Below are 15,051 nucleotides of genomic sequence, written 5' to 3' on the forward strand. Positions count from 1 at the left end.
AGGTTGCCCGCAATGACACGTGTTCAGAATTACCGGAGATCACGAACGGCTGGAAGAGCACGTCCCATCCGGACCTGATCCACGGAACGGTGGTGACCTACCAGTGCTACCCGGGCTTCCAGGTGGTCGGATCCGAGATCCTCATGTGCCAGTGGGATCTTTCGTGGAGCGGAGACGTACCCAGCTGTGAGAAAGGTCAGTTGTCATGACAGCATCAGGAATATGTTTACAAGCCTACACGTTGGCATACAAAAAAAACGTATACTATAAAATAGATTACCGTGTATAGACACATTCTGAGCTACATTCTGGCTTCACTGTGACTGTGACACATTTTGAGGCTTTATATGAAAGCTGTGAAGGAAGAGTTACTGCATCATAAAATATAGGAGCCAATCACGCTGAAGTATGCAAATGAGGTGATTGTAGGTATAGAAAACCTACAATGCAGAACCTTAACAATGAGCTAATGCAGCGGTGATTAAATCATCATTCTCTGAGCTTTGTACAATCCACATAGCATCACTAGAACATTTCTCTTTAACAGCCTAGCTGATAAACCATAAGACCGCATCATCTCACACACGCCATTCCCAAGCATTTCAAAAGGCATTTAGAGTTATCATGACACAGTGATAAAATCCCATCCTCACAGGCTCGGAGGGAAGCACATCATCCGCCGAGTTTCCGCCGAGTAAGTGGATCTACTGAATTACTCTCATAAAAACCTTTTTACAAGAGAAATTGTTCGCTAAAGCCCGCCACTTATCTTTGTTCCATTCATGTCAAAATTACTGTTAATCAAAATCAATGTCCTGAATCATGTCACACTCTGTCTGTCTTCTGATGCGATTAAAGCGTGTGAGAAAAGTCGCTGCAGTAATAAAACCACTGACACGTGACAGCACGGCCTGCACTGTACAGATAAATGACTCAGGTGCTTTAGAGAGGTGAGGGGAAGAACTGCCACCTACAGGCATTGTTATAATCCTAGAACTTTCTGCATCCTCTTTTATCTCCTGTTATCTCCAGACATGAACACATCTCTCAGATAAATCTTTAGCGATCTTATTTTGTGAAAGTTTTTATTTTTCCATGGGTGAAAAGAGGCAGATTTGCAGCTAACCTTGGAACCTAATTTGTATTTTTCCTGTCTTATATTTATGCACTAACACCTACTGTATGTCCTAATTCTAAGTTGAGAATATAGTGGACTTTCCGGAACATTATTATATTATATACTACATAGTCTATATGAAGTGAACATAGATAGTATTTAAGAAAGATGAGTTGACAATGAGGGAATATTGATGGCAAATAAATAAGCAAATAAATAAACAAACAAATAAATAAATAAACCTTAAACATTTCTTTGTTATGGCTTTCTTAAACTTAACCCTTTCGTTTATAATATATTTTTGTAACACAAGCTCTTAAAACTGCACATCATTCAAATTTTTACTTTTTTCTAAAATAATAATAACAGTTCATAGTAAAACATAAATTAATTGTCATCCAGCAGGAATACAATGAGTAAAAATAATAAGATAAAATATATATATATAAAACAAATGTTTATAACTAAACTAAATTATAATATTCTGGTCTAAATTACATCATTCTATTATTATTATTATTATTATTATTATTATTATTATTATTATTATTATTATTATTATATAAGATATAATGATGACTATTATAATGGAAAATAATAATAATAATAATAATTATTATTATTATTTCCATTATAATAGTCATCATTATGTCATATGTTTTATATATATTTTATATGTATTAAAAAATAAAGATACACTTGAAATGAAAGTGTATAACATTCTTTTAATGATTTGAACGTGTCACTATTTCTTTAAAGTAATTGTGGCTTTAGTAATTCTAGATAAATCTATCTTGCCCAGTTTAGACTGACCTCTCCGTGTAGAAAGGACGCTTAAAATTCTGCCTTGCTCTCTTTCCCAACCCCCAAATTTCTCCTCCTTTATACTCCTGTCAAGCTGATGCATCACCCAGAAGGGCTCAATATCCACACTGTTCATTTTTAATGTACGGCATATTGTGTCCTGTGGGCCGGTCTGCAACGGTCAGCGTCTCTCTTCTGTCTATTCGAGGCTTTTTTTTCTTTTTCTTTTTCTTTAACTAAAAAGAGTTCACAAGAGTTCATAGAAAGTTTACAGAGATCGTTCATGTATGCACTACTTAAAGCCTCCATGATCCTGAGAGGTTAATTGAATGACTTCTTCCTGTGTGTGTGTGTGTGTCTGTGTGTGTGTGTGTGTGTGTGTGTGTGTCTGTGTGTGTGTGTGTGTGTGTGTGTGTGTGTGTAGTGATGTTGTGTCAGGACCCAGGCTCTGTAGAACACGGACGCAGGCTGATGACGGGTTCACGCTTCACTGTGGGCTCCACCGTGCACTACATGTGTAATAAAGGCTACACGCTCTCAGGCCCGAGCCTGCTCACCTGCTACAGCCGTGACACGGCCGAGCCCAAGTGGAGCGAGAAGATCCCCAAGTGTGTCCGTGAGTAAACTACACAATATACACCAGATACCAAAACCTTCATGACTGGAGATTTGTCTCCCCGGTGCTATTCAGATGCAGCAGTAAATGTGTATAAATAATTATGATCGATTCGCATGGAAAAAGTGGATAAGAGATCGCGTTGTCATCACACCCAAGGGTCTATACACACTCCATCTTACTCGAAACAGATTATTTTAATAGGAGTATGATCATTCGACGTCACATGACCATAATCTGTCCCTAGGCATTACCTGTGTACATTTTTCTTACAGTAATCTAAGAAAGTATTAAAGCGTTAAAGTTTGTAAACCTCGGATAAGCGGTAGAAAATGAGTGAGAGAGAGTGAGAGTGAGTTTGTAAACCAATCCAGCCCAAATATAGCTAAAGAAAGTTATTATTATGATGCACAAATTTTATTTCTAAAACGTTCAGAAAAAAAATCTTCCCAGCTTTACAAGGACATTTGTACAAGTCTAAAGTGTCTAATAATGACTTGCATAGAACTACAGTTATAAATTGGCAGAAGTTGTAATGTTGGAGTCTATCGCCCCCTAGTGGATTGATTCATGAGATATTTTAAAGTGGCAATAATGTGAATTCTTGGGGGGTGCTTATTAAACATCTCTCTCTCTCTCTCTCTCTCTCTCTCTCTCTCTCTCTCTTTCAACCCTGTGTGGTTCCCCAGCTGAAAATTACGAACCTTGTGCTAACCCCGGAGCTCCTTCCACTGCCATCCAGAGCTCAGAGAAAGCCTTCTTCCAGGCTGGAGAGACGCTGAGCTTCATCTGTCGCCCAGGATACGAACTGCACGGCGAAGTCACCATCCGCTGCCTCCCGGGGCATCCTTCCGAGTGGAGTGGAGCGCCGCCTGCATGCCGGGGTAGGAACTGCCATGCCATGCAAAGAGAGTGTGTATGAAAATGAATCCTCTATTTGAGCTGAAAATGATTTCATTGTGGTTCAATTCTCATTTAGAATAATGAAAAGTTTAAGCCTTAAGCCGTCAGGATCACGTGGAAAAACTTTACCTTTAATTTTTCTCTATCTGCCTCACATCCAAATTGAAGTCATTAGTTTACACGACAACAGACCTCACCATTGGTTTTTGTACAAAGCTGCCACAAAATAAATAAATAACTGAATGAATGAATGAATGAAATAAAGCGATAGCACCACTTCGATAGAGTCGCTACTGAAATGCCGTTTGAGGAGAAAATGAGGCCACTCAATCACAAAGTGCTTCTTAATAGCCTCCATTCTTTTAAAGTGCCTTAAGCCTTGTCAGTGTCCTAAATCACTTATATGCAAGAGGTGGAGTTTTTTTTCAACGTCGTAATTTGTGTTTTCTTTTTTAGTTTTTTTTTTTTTTGCTTCAGGTATTTCAATTATGCTCATAATCTCTCTCTCTCTCTCTCTCTCTCTCTCTTTCTGTCCCTCTCTCTCTCCGTCTGTCACTTTTTCTCTGTCACTCACTCTCTATGTCACTCTCTCTTTCTGTCGCTCTGTCTACATCGCTCTCTCTCTCTCTCTTTCTGTTGCTCTTTCTCTGTCTGTCGCTATCTCTCACTGTCACTCTCTCTCTCTCTGTCTGTCTCTCTCTCTTTCTCTCTGTCTGTTGCTCTATCTCTCTCTTTATCTCTGTCTGTTGCTCTCTCTCTTTCTCTCTGTCTGTCTGTCTGTCTGTCTGTCTGTCTCTCTCTCTCTCTCACACACTCTCTCTCTCTCTCTAGCCTCCACAAGAGATGTTAATGAGCGCAGACTGGACGGTAAGGTTATCTCTCACGTCTGGAGACTGTAACTATTTACTCAGGATTTCCGACGTTTTGCCAGATGGCTGTTCTATGGCTGTTCTTCTATGTCAAATATTTTCATTTATATTACTGCATCTAGTTCTGTTAAAGCCAATTCAGCATCTAGTCAGTAAGTCTATATGTGGCATCAAAGCACGTGTTAAAGACAAATCCATAGGCTGTCTTCAAATGATAGAGCAGTTATTGTTTGTTCTGGACAGAAATTGTGTCTTTTTACCTTCTTACTATTTAGAGCGAAGTAAAAGAAGGGTTAACATTCCCTAACATACGATAAATAGCCTGCTCTCCTTACAGGAAATCGAAACTCTGATGGATTTGATCTGAAACGGATCATAAATTTTCACCCAAGCTCGTGGCGTCCGTTCCAGCTCGAGCGCACGCTGTTATTAAGCCGGAAAATGGAGACAAACCAAATACCAATCAGACCTTTGGACTTAGCTGTATATAAAGAGTCTTGTCATCTTCTGAGCTCCATGCGTCCTATTTAGACTGCAGTTTTTACACACAATGTGCTGTAATAAATCCATAATAATCTGTTTACATGTGCTTGAAGAAAATTTTTGCCTAAAATGTTTTGGGAAACCATTAATACAGGGTGACGATGCATGTTCATTTCAGCGAACAGATAACTTACTGCACTAACAAATCATTGAGAAAAAAAATAAAATAAACAGAAGTTCTGGCCATCTGCTCAAAACTTTTACATGTTTTCTTCCCCCAGTTCTCAGCACTGATTTTAGTACCGAGGGCACAGACACTGCCATCGCAGTCATGCTTCCTGCTGCAGTGGTGCTGCTGGTCATCCTGGGCATTTTCCTTTACTTCTCCAAGTCAGTAGATTTGTTGTGTCCTGATCATACAGTGTCCACCACCTTTATCACCAGCATTAAAACACACCAACGTGTCTGTTACAGAGTCCAGGGAAAAACCACGCACCTTTCCAACTCCTCCTCACTTCCCTACGACAACATGACAGAGGAATCGGCGTTCGACAACCCCGTCTTTGAGACCGGAGTAAGTATGGACACCGTGAACCTGAGAGACGTGGACTCCCTGAACACCGTGGTCCTGTCCTGATCGCTCGGCTCCATCCGTCTCATCTCATCACCGTAAGACGGCAGCATTCGCGCCGTCCGTTTCCGTTTTCACCTCAGATCACTGACTCTGACTTCCTGACTCTGAAAACTGGTATTAAACCATGTGCTCCTGTCTTAGCTAGAGATACAGACTCAGGAGTACAGTAGCTTTCGAAAAACCCGTGTCCACCATCATCCGGTGGTAGAAAGCACAGGTTGTACCAAGGGCGTATAACCAACTTAAGCTCACCCATCCATCCAAACACTCATACATGTATTACAATCTAGTACTGTTAACTTCACATTAAGGAACTTCATGGTTTGTTCATGTTAGATAATGTGTTGAATAACTGTATCAGTCCAGCGCTATACCACTGGACCATACGGTAGCTTTATGTAGGTGAAATGTGTAGAGTTCACGTTCTGGGCCAGTTATATGGAACATGGAAAACTGTGTGTAAAAGATTAGTGTGGCGTAATAAAGACCTTGTATTCGTTTCAAGCTCAGAAGCAAATACGCTACGGTGTGTGATGTAGCACCATGTGTCCAGCGAAAACCTTTATAATTGGAATCGACGCTGTGGATGTGTAACGAAACTGAAATTATGTAGTAGCATGAGAAGAATAAAGGGGTTTCGTATGACACTGACTCGTCTACATAGTGTACAGCGCGTTTGTTTGCTCTTCAACCTCATTCATTTCATTCCCTGCATCCTGACTGAATGAGTTACTTTGAGTTACTTTATTTACTTCCATTTGTTTATCATTTCTTGTGGTTTTGCATACATGTGGATTTGTGATTACTGGAATGATGTGAGTCCCGACAGAAGTCAGACAGAAGAGGCGGAAGCAGAAACACTCAGGTTTGCTGTTATAGAAAATAATCAATATAGCTCTGGGTGTTGGGATGCTGCACCAAGTGTTTTATTCCTTTTATACCACAGCCATTTACCAAAGATTTAGTTATTTTCTATTTATTTCTGAACATCATGTACAAAATATTGTATCTGTTAACAGTTACAATTGAACTTGTATAACAAATGCACAAGAAGTCACGTCACTTTGCTTACGTTATATTGGCTGTAAGATGAAAGCCTCTATCCTGAAGATATTCCTGTGTCTTCTCACAGAAATCATCAACATTACACTGGTTTTAATCAGCCTGTGTGAGGAGTTACAATAAAAACAATATCAAATTAGAACGTGTGGATGAATACAAATCTCTATTGAAGAATATATACACGTTGTTCGTTTTATATATATAGATTGACGTTATTTTACTTCTGGAACAATGTGTAAGTAAGTCAAAATCCAAGCTCGTGCTGAGACAGAAGGACCATAAATGAGTCTATAAGGGAACTGCTATGGAGTTCTCATGATGTCTTTTTCTCTCTACATCTACATGATTCTCTGGTGGGCCGTATTGCACCTTCTGCTCCTGCACTGTCCTTCCCATCAGCCCCGGCTGGCCTTCCATGATAACTAACGGCTGTGTGTGGGGGACTGTGGCTGCACCATCAGACGAGCGACAAGGTGAGGTGTCTCGACAGAAGAACATTCTGGAAAGACACGGTGGTGATGTCGTGCTAGGAGCTGCTTATCGTTATTGATAGATGTTGTTCCTGTTCAGTACTAGTACTCATTTCTTTGAGTTAACTCTCACATATATGTGCTTGCAGGAGACCAGACAATATGAGGTGGCTGTTTAGAGACCGTTCAGCAATGCTCTCTGCATCTCTTCTCCGATAGCTCCTCCACTCTTCCTTGTCACACTTCTCCACTCCCTCCTTCCTGAGCTGAGTGCTTGTACAGTCTATTTTTCTCCAGACGATGCCAGAAAGATGGTGGACAATAATGTTATTTTTGTAGCGCTTCAAAAAGGGCCCATCTTTTTTTTTTCAGTGAGCTGTGAATATGTGCGTATTAAGACGATGACGAACAATAACCGGGTGCTTTTTAGGACGTACACGAGATGGGACATGTGCTTTAGTCTTGAGGACGAGGGAGTGCTCTGTGTTAATTATGTTAATATGCCTGTATTAATAATGCCATCACTTGGTCTATTTACTACTTCAGCGCTGTTGAATGTCTGCATGGGGGTTTTCTTTCTTAAACACTTTGTAAATAAAGTGAATATTCCAAAAACCAATAATTGGTGTCATCTGTGGAAACAAAGTCTTAATTACAAAAAAAAAACGTCTCTCAGGAGGACTGGGGAGAAAAACAATCATCACTATATGCTCTTTTGTGAGTTCATTAACTGTACTCTCAGACCATAAGGCCATATAGGTCACTTCTATAAGTGCAAAATCACTGACTGCTGCTCTGTTCAACCACATCTATGGAAAGACACAAAGACTGAACCAAATCTTGACAAATCTCACATCTCAGCACAGCCTTGATATTGATGAGGGTGTGTCACTTTCAGGCACAGTAGTGCTACTGGGTTGTTTCCCCACATCAGGACACTTCAGACCCCCAAACAATACTTCACTGAACTCACTGACCACCTACTTCGCAGTCAATATACTACATTTACTCATTAATGCAAATATCTAATCAGCCCAGCACGAGGTAGCAGGTAATCATGACCGCCTGGTAGCTGGTACAAGATGGGCCGGTTTGAGTATATCAGAAAGCACTGAGCTCGAGATTGTCAACACCAGACAGTCTCTAAAGTTTACAGAGAATAGTGTGGAGGGAAGAAGACATAAGTCCTGTGAGTGGAAGCACCTGGTCCACGAGATGAGAAGAGAAACAGGGCCAAGCTGGTTGGAGCTGACAGGAAGTCTGTGCTAACTCAAATAACCACAGTTGAGAGCCAGAAAAAAAAATACTTAGGTCGGTAAGAGTACCTAGAGAAGCGCATGAGCTGCATTACTTTTGACAATATTAAAAAAAAAACTTATAAAAGTGGAAAATCCACCGCCTTTCAGAATGAAATATGTTAAATACATTAATTTATGCAGCCAATTTTACCTGTATGACAAGGCCTGCTGCTAAGAAAACTAGGTCAGGTAACGTACTTGAGAGTCATTTAATCACTATAAGTATTCAGAAGACTGATGACTAAAATACGTTTATATGTGGTGTAAAGTTTTTATCTTGTGATGGCTCAGGTTCTCCTCTGTGTCAAAGCCCAAATTCGTCTACTGAATCAAAGAGTCTTATTTGTGAACCACCCAATACCACAAAACAGCATAAAAAACATCCAAACTAAACTATTGTCATGAACATGAAACATTGCCAAGCTGAGAAACATCCTGTCTGTATCTGATGCTGAGAAGCTAGTTCATGCCTTCATGACCTCTAGACTGGACTATTGTAATGCATTACTAGGTGGTTGTCCTGCATCTTTAATAAATAGGTTACAGTTAGTCCAAAATGCAGCTGCCAGAGTTCTCACTAGGACAAGAAAGTATGACCATATAACCCCAATTTTATCATCTCTACACTGGCTACCTGTTAAGTATAGAATTGACTACAAACTGCTGCTACTTACGTACAAGGCTCTTAATGGTTTAGCTCCCATGTATCTAACTAGTCTTCTAACACGTTACAATCCTTCACGCTCTCTGAGATCACAAAACTCAGGACTTCTGCTAGTTCCCAGAATATCTAAGTCTACTAAAGGTGGTAGAGCGTTTTCTTATTTAGCTCCCAAACTTTGGAATAGTCTTCCTGATAGTGTTCGGGGCGCAGACACACTTTCCCAGTTTAAATGTAGATTAAAAACTCATCTCTTTAGTCAGGCGTACACATAATACATCACATAATATGATGCACCAGTACATCAGACCAGCGCATTTTTATGAACAGCAGATATGTTAATCCCTTTCCACTGCTTCTCTCTTTGTACCTATCCCGAGGCATCCAGACACTGTACCAGCTCCCAACGTCCTCTGTGGGACGAAGCCTTTGGACGTCCACTGAGCCGAGGCCGACTCTAAGAATCCTGAGACATCTCCAGTTAGACTCTGTGGTACTCAGGAGATCAGAAGTCCTTGAACCTTACACCAATACAACATTTAACTGACTGTATATTACAATCACACCCCCAGTGTCACCCATATGAGGATGAGGTCCCCCTTGAGTCCGGTTCCTCTCAAGGTTTCTTCCTTTACCAATTTAAGGGAGTTTTTCCTTGCCACTGCTGCCTGAGTCACCTCAGACTTGCTCATAGGGGAATAAATACATACACACTGTGAACTATATACATCTAATAATAATCTAGAATTTTTATTCTGTTAATTCTTATTTCTTTTATTATTCGTTAATTCCTTTATCATTAATTATGTTTACCTTCTGCTCTATGTTTATGTTCTGTAAAGCTGCTTTGAGATTGTAAAAAGCGCTATACAAATAAACTTGAATTGAATTGAATTGAATGAACGAGGACTGTTAAAGAACTAAACAAGACGGCTGGCTCGGCTCAGCTCACCAGTAAGAGCCGACTCTTTCGGCTCAAAGTTTTTCTTCGCGTGTATATCGCCTATTATTACAAAATGCAACAGTTCAAACAGTTCTCAAGTGAGTTTAAAGTTAATTAACAGTGCGGGCAAGTCAAACTTTCTCAACCATTTACCCTGATATTGACTTCCACAATACACTACACTCTTAGTTATAACCCAAGTCTCAAACCCACGACTGCCCTTTCTGCACTGAAACATTATTTTGTACAAAATAGCTAACTATTTATTAGATGGGCTTCAGTCACTGTTGTCCTGTATGTCATTTAAAATGCATTTGAGAATCATGAAAAACAGAACAAGTGATATGTCTCTTTAAATTGGTCACATATACATTAAGGAGAGGTATTATATACAGTGGTAGGTGAAGAGTTTGAATTACTTTTATTCTGAACTGCAAATGATTTAGATCACTTTTACATTCATAAATATGCCATACATAAAAACGCCCACAAAATAACTGACAGCTGAAGTTTTCATCAAACACGTGGGGATCTTTCTCTTGGGTAACGACAGTAAACGATGATCGAATTTGTTCCACGTTGCTCATTGGTTCATGCTTGCGGCTGAATAGGCCAATCAGAGAGCAGGAAAATGTTAACGGAGCAAGAGCACAAAGGCGTCGTAAAACCGCACCAAGCGCCACGTTCACAGCCCGATCAAACAAACTCCCGTTTATAATCCTCCAAATGGCGGTCAAGTTGCATATTTACAATCAGAAATAATACGGAGACGCGAGCAAACAAACAAACAAACAAAAAAACACCACCACTAAGCCTTCTCAAAGATGGCTCCAAGAAGAAAAGCACGACGCATGCCCAGAAGTCCTTCCGCGCATGCGCACAAGCCTCGCTACGCCAATTTGCGCCAACTCTGTGCAGAGGATGTGGCGAACAGGCATTATTTTTTTATCCCACCCGTATTCGAATAAAACCCGCCTCCTCTCACATGATTGGCTGGTGGTTTGCGTTGACCTATTGGTGGACTGATTGTATGGCTCACGCCTTGGCCAATAGCGGTGGAGAAGACTTCACGGTAGTAGCCAGTCGCAGCGAAGAAAGACGTAATACGGGTGGGGGGGAAAAATAACGCGCGACCATCAGTGTTGTCGAGTTTGGATGCAACAGCGTTTATTCATGACAACAATGATCTCCGCCGTTATCCGGGACGCTTTCATTGAGTAAACGGGCGTTTTTTAAAGCTCCGGTCCGCAGCTAAAGCTTTGTTTTCTTCCCCGGAGCTGATGTTTTGTTTGTCGCATCATGGACGAGGGCGATTTGGCGTCTTTATCCCGCATGTGTGCTCGCTACGATCGGAGAAGGAGGAACAGGCGATACCCAGGCTAGGCCTCAGCTAGGCCAAACACTGCGGCTTTATTTATACAAACTAGCTCCTGCCGTCTGACACCGAGACAGCGGTAATCTGTGTAGCTGCTGGAGAGCGGACGCGTCTGTTTACGTGGGAATCCGTGCGTCCTGGAAACCAGCCGCGGTTCAGTTTCACTGGGACCTCAGAACACTGTTAGCACCGCTGCTACTTCAGACGGCTAAATAACCAGCTAGCATAACATTGGCGTTGGAAGGAACAGGGATATTCTGAACTCACACGCCGAGTGTTTACACGCTGCCTGCGTGTCTCTAAAAGGAACCTCGTTTTGGATATAAATATAAACCTAAATCGATATATTTTGGAAATATATAAAGATCACAGGCGTTATCTGTTTGCAAAGGTCGCAGGACTTTACACCGTCTTCGTTATAAGTGGCTAGCTGGAATAGCTTAGCCTTTAGCCGTCCTGACTGCTCAGATCCACTGGGTGAATGTGGGATAAAATGGAGACCCCGACTATAGTGTACGACCTGGACACGTCCGGCGGCCTTATGGAGGTGAGCACAGACGCGCAGCTTCAGACTGCACGGTTCGGTGTCCTTACCGGCTGCAGACGCTCGTTAGCGAGTGCGGCTAAGAAGCACAGCGCTTATGTTGTAGCCCGTTAAACCGCGCTCGTGTAAACGGCGTCTGTGTGTAGGGGTTTAATCGCAGGATTACAGCTGCACGCTGGGCTTAAACGCTCACAACAAGCGCTCTGGGGAATGTAAAGGAAGGTTGTGGAGCTGATGCTAAAGCTAGTGGTCTTAGGGCCCAACAATGGCTGACACGTCCCGACTCAAGCTGAGGAGGTGGACGCCATTATATGTGTCTATATATATATATATATATATATATATATATATATATATATATATATATATATATATATATATATATATAAAATGTGTGTGTGTGTGTGTAGCGCGTGAGTTAGCTAGTTAGCATGATGACATATTAGTTACAATATAATAACTTGACATGTTTACACACAACTGACATAAATGTAAAGATGCCGCGCCGGAAATCTTTATCTATCTATCTATCTTTATACACCAACGAAGACGCTTTTTCTTCTTCTGTCTTGTATTTCTTAATAAACATTAAATGGTCGTGTTGCCCGTCTGCTTGTGCGCTCTGTAGCAAATCCAAACCTTGCTCGCGCCGCCGAAGTCGGAAGAAGGCGAGAAGAGGAGCCGGAAGTTGGAGAGGAGCAGCAGGAGAGCAGGACGCGCGACCAACCACGACACCTGCGACAGCTGCCGAGAAGGAGGCGACCTGCTGTGTTGTGATCACTGTCCCGCCGCCTTCCACCTGCAGTGCTGGTATTTCACCCTATTTACCTCTCCACTGTGGGCATTTCACCCTGTATACCTCTCCGCTGTCTGTATTTCACCCTGTATACCTCTCCGCTGTCTGTATTTCACCCTATGTACCTCTCTGCTGTCTGTATTTCACCCTGTATACCTCTCCGCTGTCTGTATTTCACCCTGTATACCTCTCCGCTGTCTGTATTTCACCCTATGTACCTCTCCGCTGTCTGTATTTCACCCTATGTACCTCTCCGCTGTCTGTATTTCACCCTATGTACCTCTCCGCTGTCGGCGTTTCACCCTATGTACCTCTCCGCTGTCTGTATTTCACCCTATGTACCTCTCCGCTGTCTGTATTTCACCCTATGTACCTCTCCGCTGTCGGCGTTTCACCCTATGTGCTGTCGGCGTTTCACCCTATGTACCTCTCCGCTGTCGGCGTTTCACCCTATGTACCTCTCCGCTGTCGGCGTTTCACCCTATGTACCTCTCCGCTGTCGGCGTTTCACCCTATGTACCTCTCAACTGTTGTGCAAAACATGTATTTTAAAGTGTCCACAAACCCAATGACAGGTTCACACCCTTGGTCACGGAGCACTGTCCTGTGATTGGCTTATTCTTCTTTCACACATGTGTTTAGTCTCTTTGTAAAGTCCACATCAGAGTGCGTACTAATGCTTTTGATGCATTTGCTACTTGTTCTGGGTTTACTGTCACACTCCACTTAAATAGAAAGAACAAAAAGCAGACTTTGTTGAGGTGTAAATGATGTAACAAACTCCTAAATCTTATTCAGTAATACAGTAGTGGAACGTGTAAACAAACCTTAGCCAGGCCTGATCACAAACCACCCGAGCACCGAGAGCAGCCCGGAATAATCGTATAAACAACAACATTTGCTCATCTGTCTAAATATCAAGAACAAACACTTCCTGTGTTCGCTCAGTTTGTGTCACATAGTTCAGTCTAGCAGGTCTTTTTAGGTTGATTCAGAAGTCAAATCAAGTCAAAAAGCTTATTGCCATTTCAACCATATATAACCATGTTGCAGTACACAGTGAAACGAGACGATGTTTCTCCAGGACCAGGGTGCTACATAACACAAAGACAGAGCTATAAGGACTTAGTAAGTTAGTCCTAGATACATAAAGTGCATCTGTACAACCTGGTGCAAACAGTGCAGGACAATATAAGACATTACATGAGAAAATACACAGAAACACCACTGACCAGTTTAAATACTGTATGTCCAATTAATATCGTGTGCAGAAATACTGGAATGAACACAAGTATTATAGCAGCAGTTACATGAGATAATGCAAAGTATTGTGCAAAACAGTAATCAACTGAAATGTGAGACAGAATGTGCAAAGAGCAAAAAACAGCATGTAAACAGTTTGATGGATGTATATTGGAAGAATGTGCATATATGGTGTAGGTCTGTGCAGTCCATACGGTTGATGTGCGTGCGTGTGTTATGCTCAGTACAGTTCAGTTCCTGTTGAATCATCAGGGTTGATTCAGAGTCGATTCTCTCCCTCACTGTAACAATGTACTGAACTATTCTCTCACAACACACCATGACGTAGTACAGTGTGTGTGTGTGTGTGTGTGTGTGTGTGTGTGTGGATTTAACATCTCTGGTGTTGCACGGCCACCCGAGGTCAGTCGTATAACCTGTATATATGTTTCATAACTGCACAGTGAAAACGAACCAGGTTACTTTAACTCAGAGACGTGGTGTGTTTTTTTTCTTCTGTACTCATTACTGCTAGATTACTTTAGATAAGGATCCGGTTTGAAACTACAGAAGTATAAAGTTCTAGCTTGATGTTAGACTTAAGCAGTGTTGTAATGTAACGAAGTACAAATACTTCGCTACCGTACTTGAGTAGAAATGTCACGTGTCTGTACTTTACTTCGCTATTTAAATTTGTCACTTTCACTTTTACTCCACTACATTTCCTAGATAAAATGTATACTTTTACTCCGTTGTATTTCCACAAAGCATCTTCGTTACTCGTTACTACAAAATGAAAAAGAGAAATGAAATGAAAAGAAAAAATGTGTGCGACTGTAATAAGGGAGGTTTGGCAAATCACTGCTCCTAGAGTGCATTACGCTCCACACGCTCTACGGAGAAGCACAGGTACGTGCACGTGCAGTCAGAGCCGGAGGCGTTTATCTATAACGTTAATCGGCGGAAAGCCGCAAAGACGGCAACCAAAAACAGTGAAATTTCACTATTCTTATTACCAGAGTTGATAGCACAAACAAAATATTAATGCAATATCAATACTAAATAAAAATAACATTTATTGGTTCGGTCTTTGTCTTGTGAATATTAGTTTATTAATGACTGCATTCATTGGACACACTGTTTGTAGAGAATGCACACATACATGAACTGATCTGATTCAAGACTGGCATCATTACATCATGCATAAAATGTTAGTGTCCACTTTTGCCATTTA

General features: G+C 41.3%; 2 protein-coding genes and 1 long non-coding RNA gene across 6 annotated transcripts in view; 2 read left to right on the forward strand and 1 right to left on the reverse strand.

Moving 5' to 3' along the window:
* The window catches only part of sez6a (seizure related 6 homolog a), a 91,056-nt gene extending 83,507 nt beyond the window's left edge, over positions 1-7,549 (forward strand). The window contains exons 11-18 of one of the 3 annotated variants that reach the window (XM_027158695.2): positions 1-195; positions 2,346-2,537; positions 3,227-3,421; positions 4,272-4,307; positions 5,074-5,182; positions 5,267-5,366; positions 6,888-6,961; positions 7,108-7,549. In XM_027158695.2, the coding sequence (XP_027014496.2) occupies positions 1-195; positions 2,346-2,537; positions 3,227-3,421; positions 4,272-4,307; positions 5,074-5,182; positions 5,267-5,366; positions 6,888-6,914 (854 nt within the window). In that variant the 3' untranslated portion in view covers positions 6,915-6,961; positions 7,108-7,549. Of the gene's footprint in view, positions 196-2,345; positions 2,538-3,226; positions 3,422-4,271; positions 4,308-5,073; positions 5,183-5,266; positions 6,628-6,887; positions 6,962-7,107 lie in introns of those variants that run through there. The other 2 variants (XM_027158694.2, XM_027158696.2) reach the window with 2 other exon arrangements.
* Positions 52-15,051, reverse strand: part of LOC125139767 — a 26,771-nt gene continuing 11,771 nt past the window's right edge. Inside the window, exons 2-3 of the long non-coding RNA XR_007138877.1 lie at positions 3,242-3,428; positions 52-184 (exon numbers count right to left, since the gene is read on the reverse strand). This is a non-coding gene — a long non-coding RNA (uncharacterized LOC125139767). The remainder of the gene's footprint in view (positions 185-3,241; positions 3,429-15,051) is intronic.
* The window catches only part of phf12a (PHD finger protein 12a), a 12,761-nt gene continuing 8,619 nt past the window's right edge, over positions 10,910-15,051 (forward strand). The window contains exons 1-2 of one of the 2 annotated variants that reach the window (XM_027158699.2): positions 10,910-11,782; positions 12,408-12,589. In XM_027158699.2, the coding sequence (XP_027014500.1) occupies positions 11,717-11,782; positions 12,408-12,589 (248 nt within the window). In that variant the 5' untranslated portion in view covers positions 10,910-11,716. The remainder of the gene's footprint in view (positions 11,783-12,407; positions 12,590-15,051) is intronic. The other variant, XM_027158697.2, reaches the window with a different exon arrangement.

This window comes from Tachysurus fulvidraco, chromosome 20 (genome assembly GCF_022655615.1).
Source record: "Tachysurus fulvidraco isolate hzauxx_2018 chromosome 20, HZAU_PFXX_2.0, whole genome shotgun sequence".
Taxonomy (NCBI): domain Eukaryota; kingdom Metazoa; phylum Chordata; class Actinopteri; order Siluriformes; family Bagridae; genus Tachysurus; species Tachysurus fulvidraco.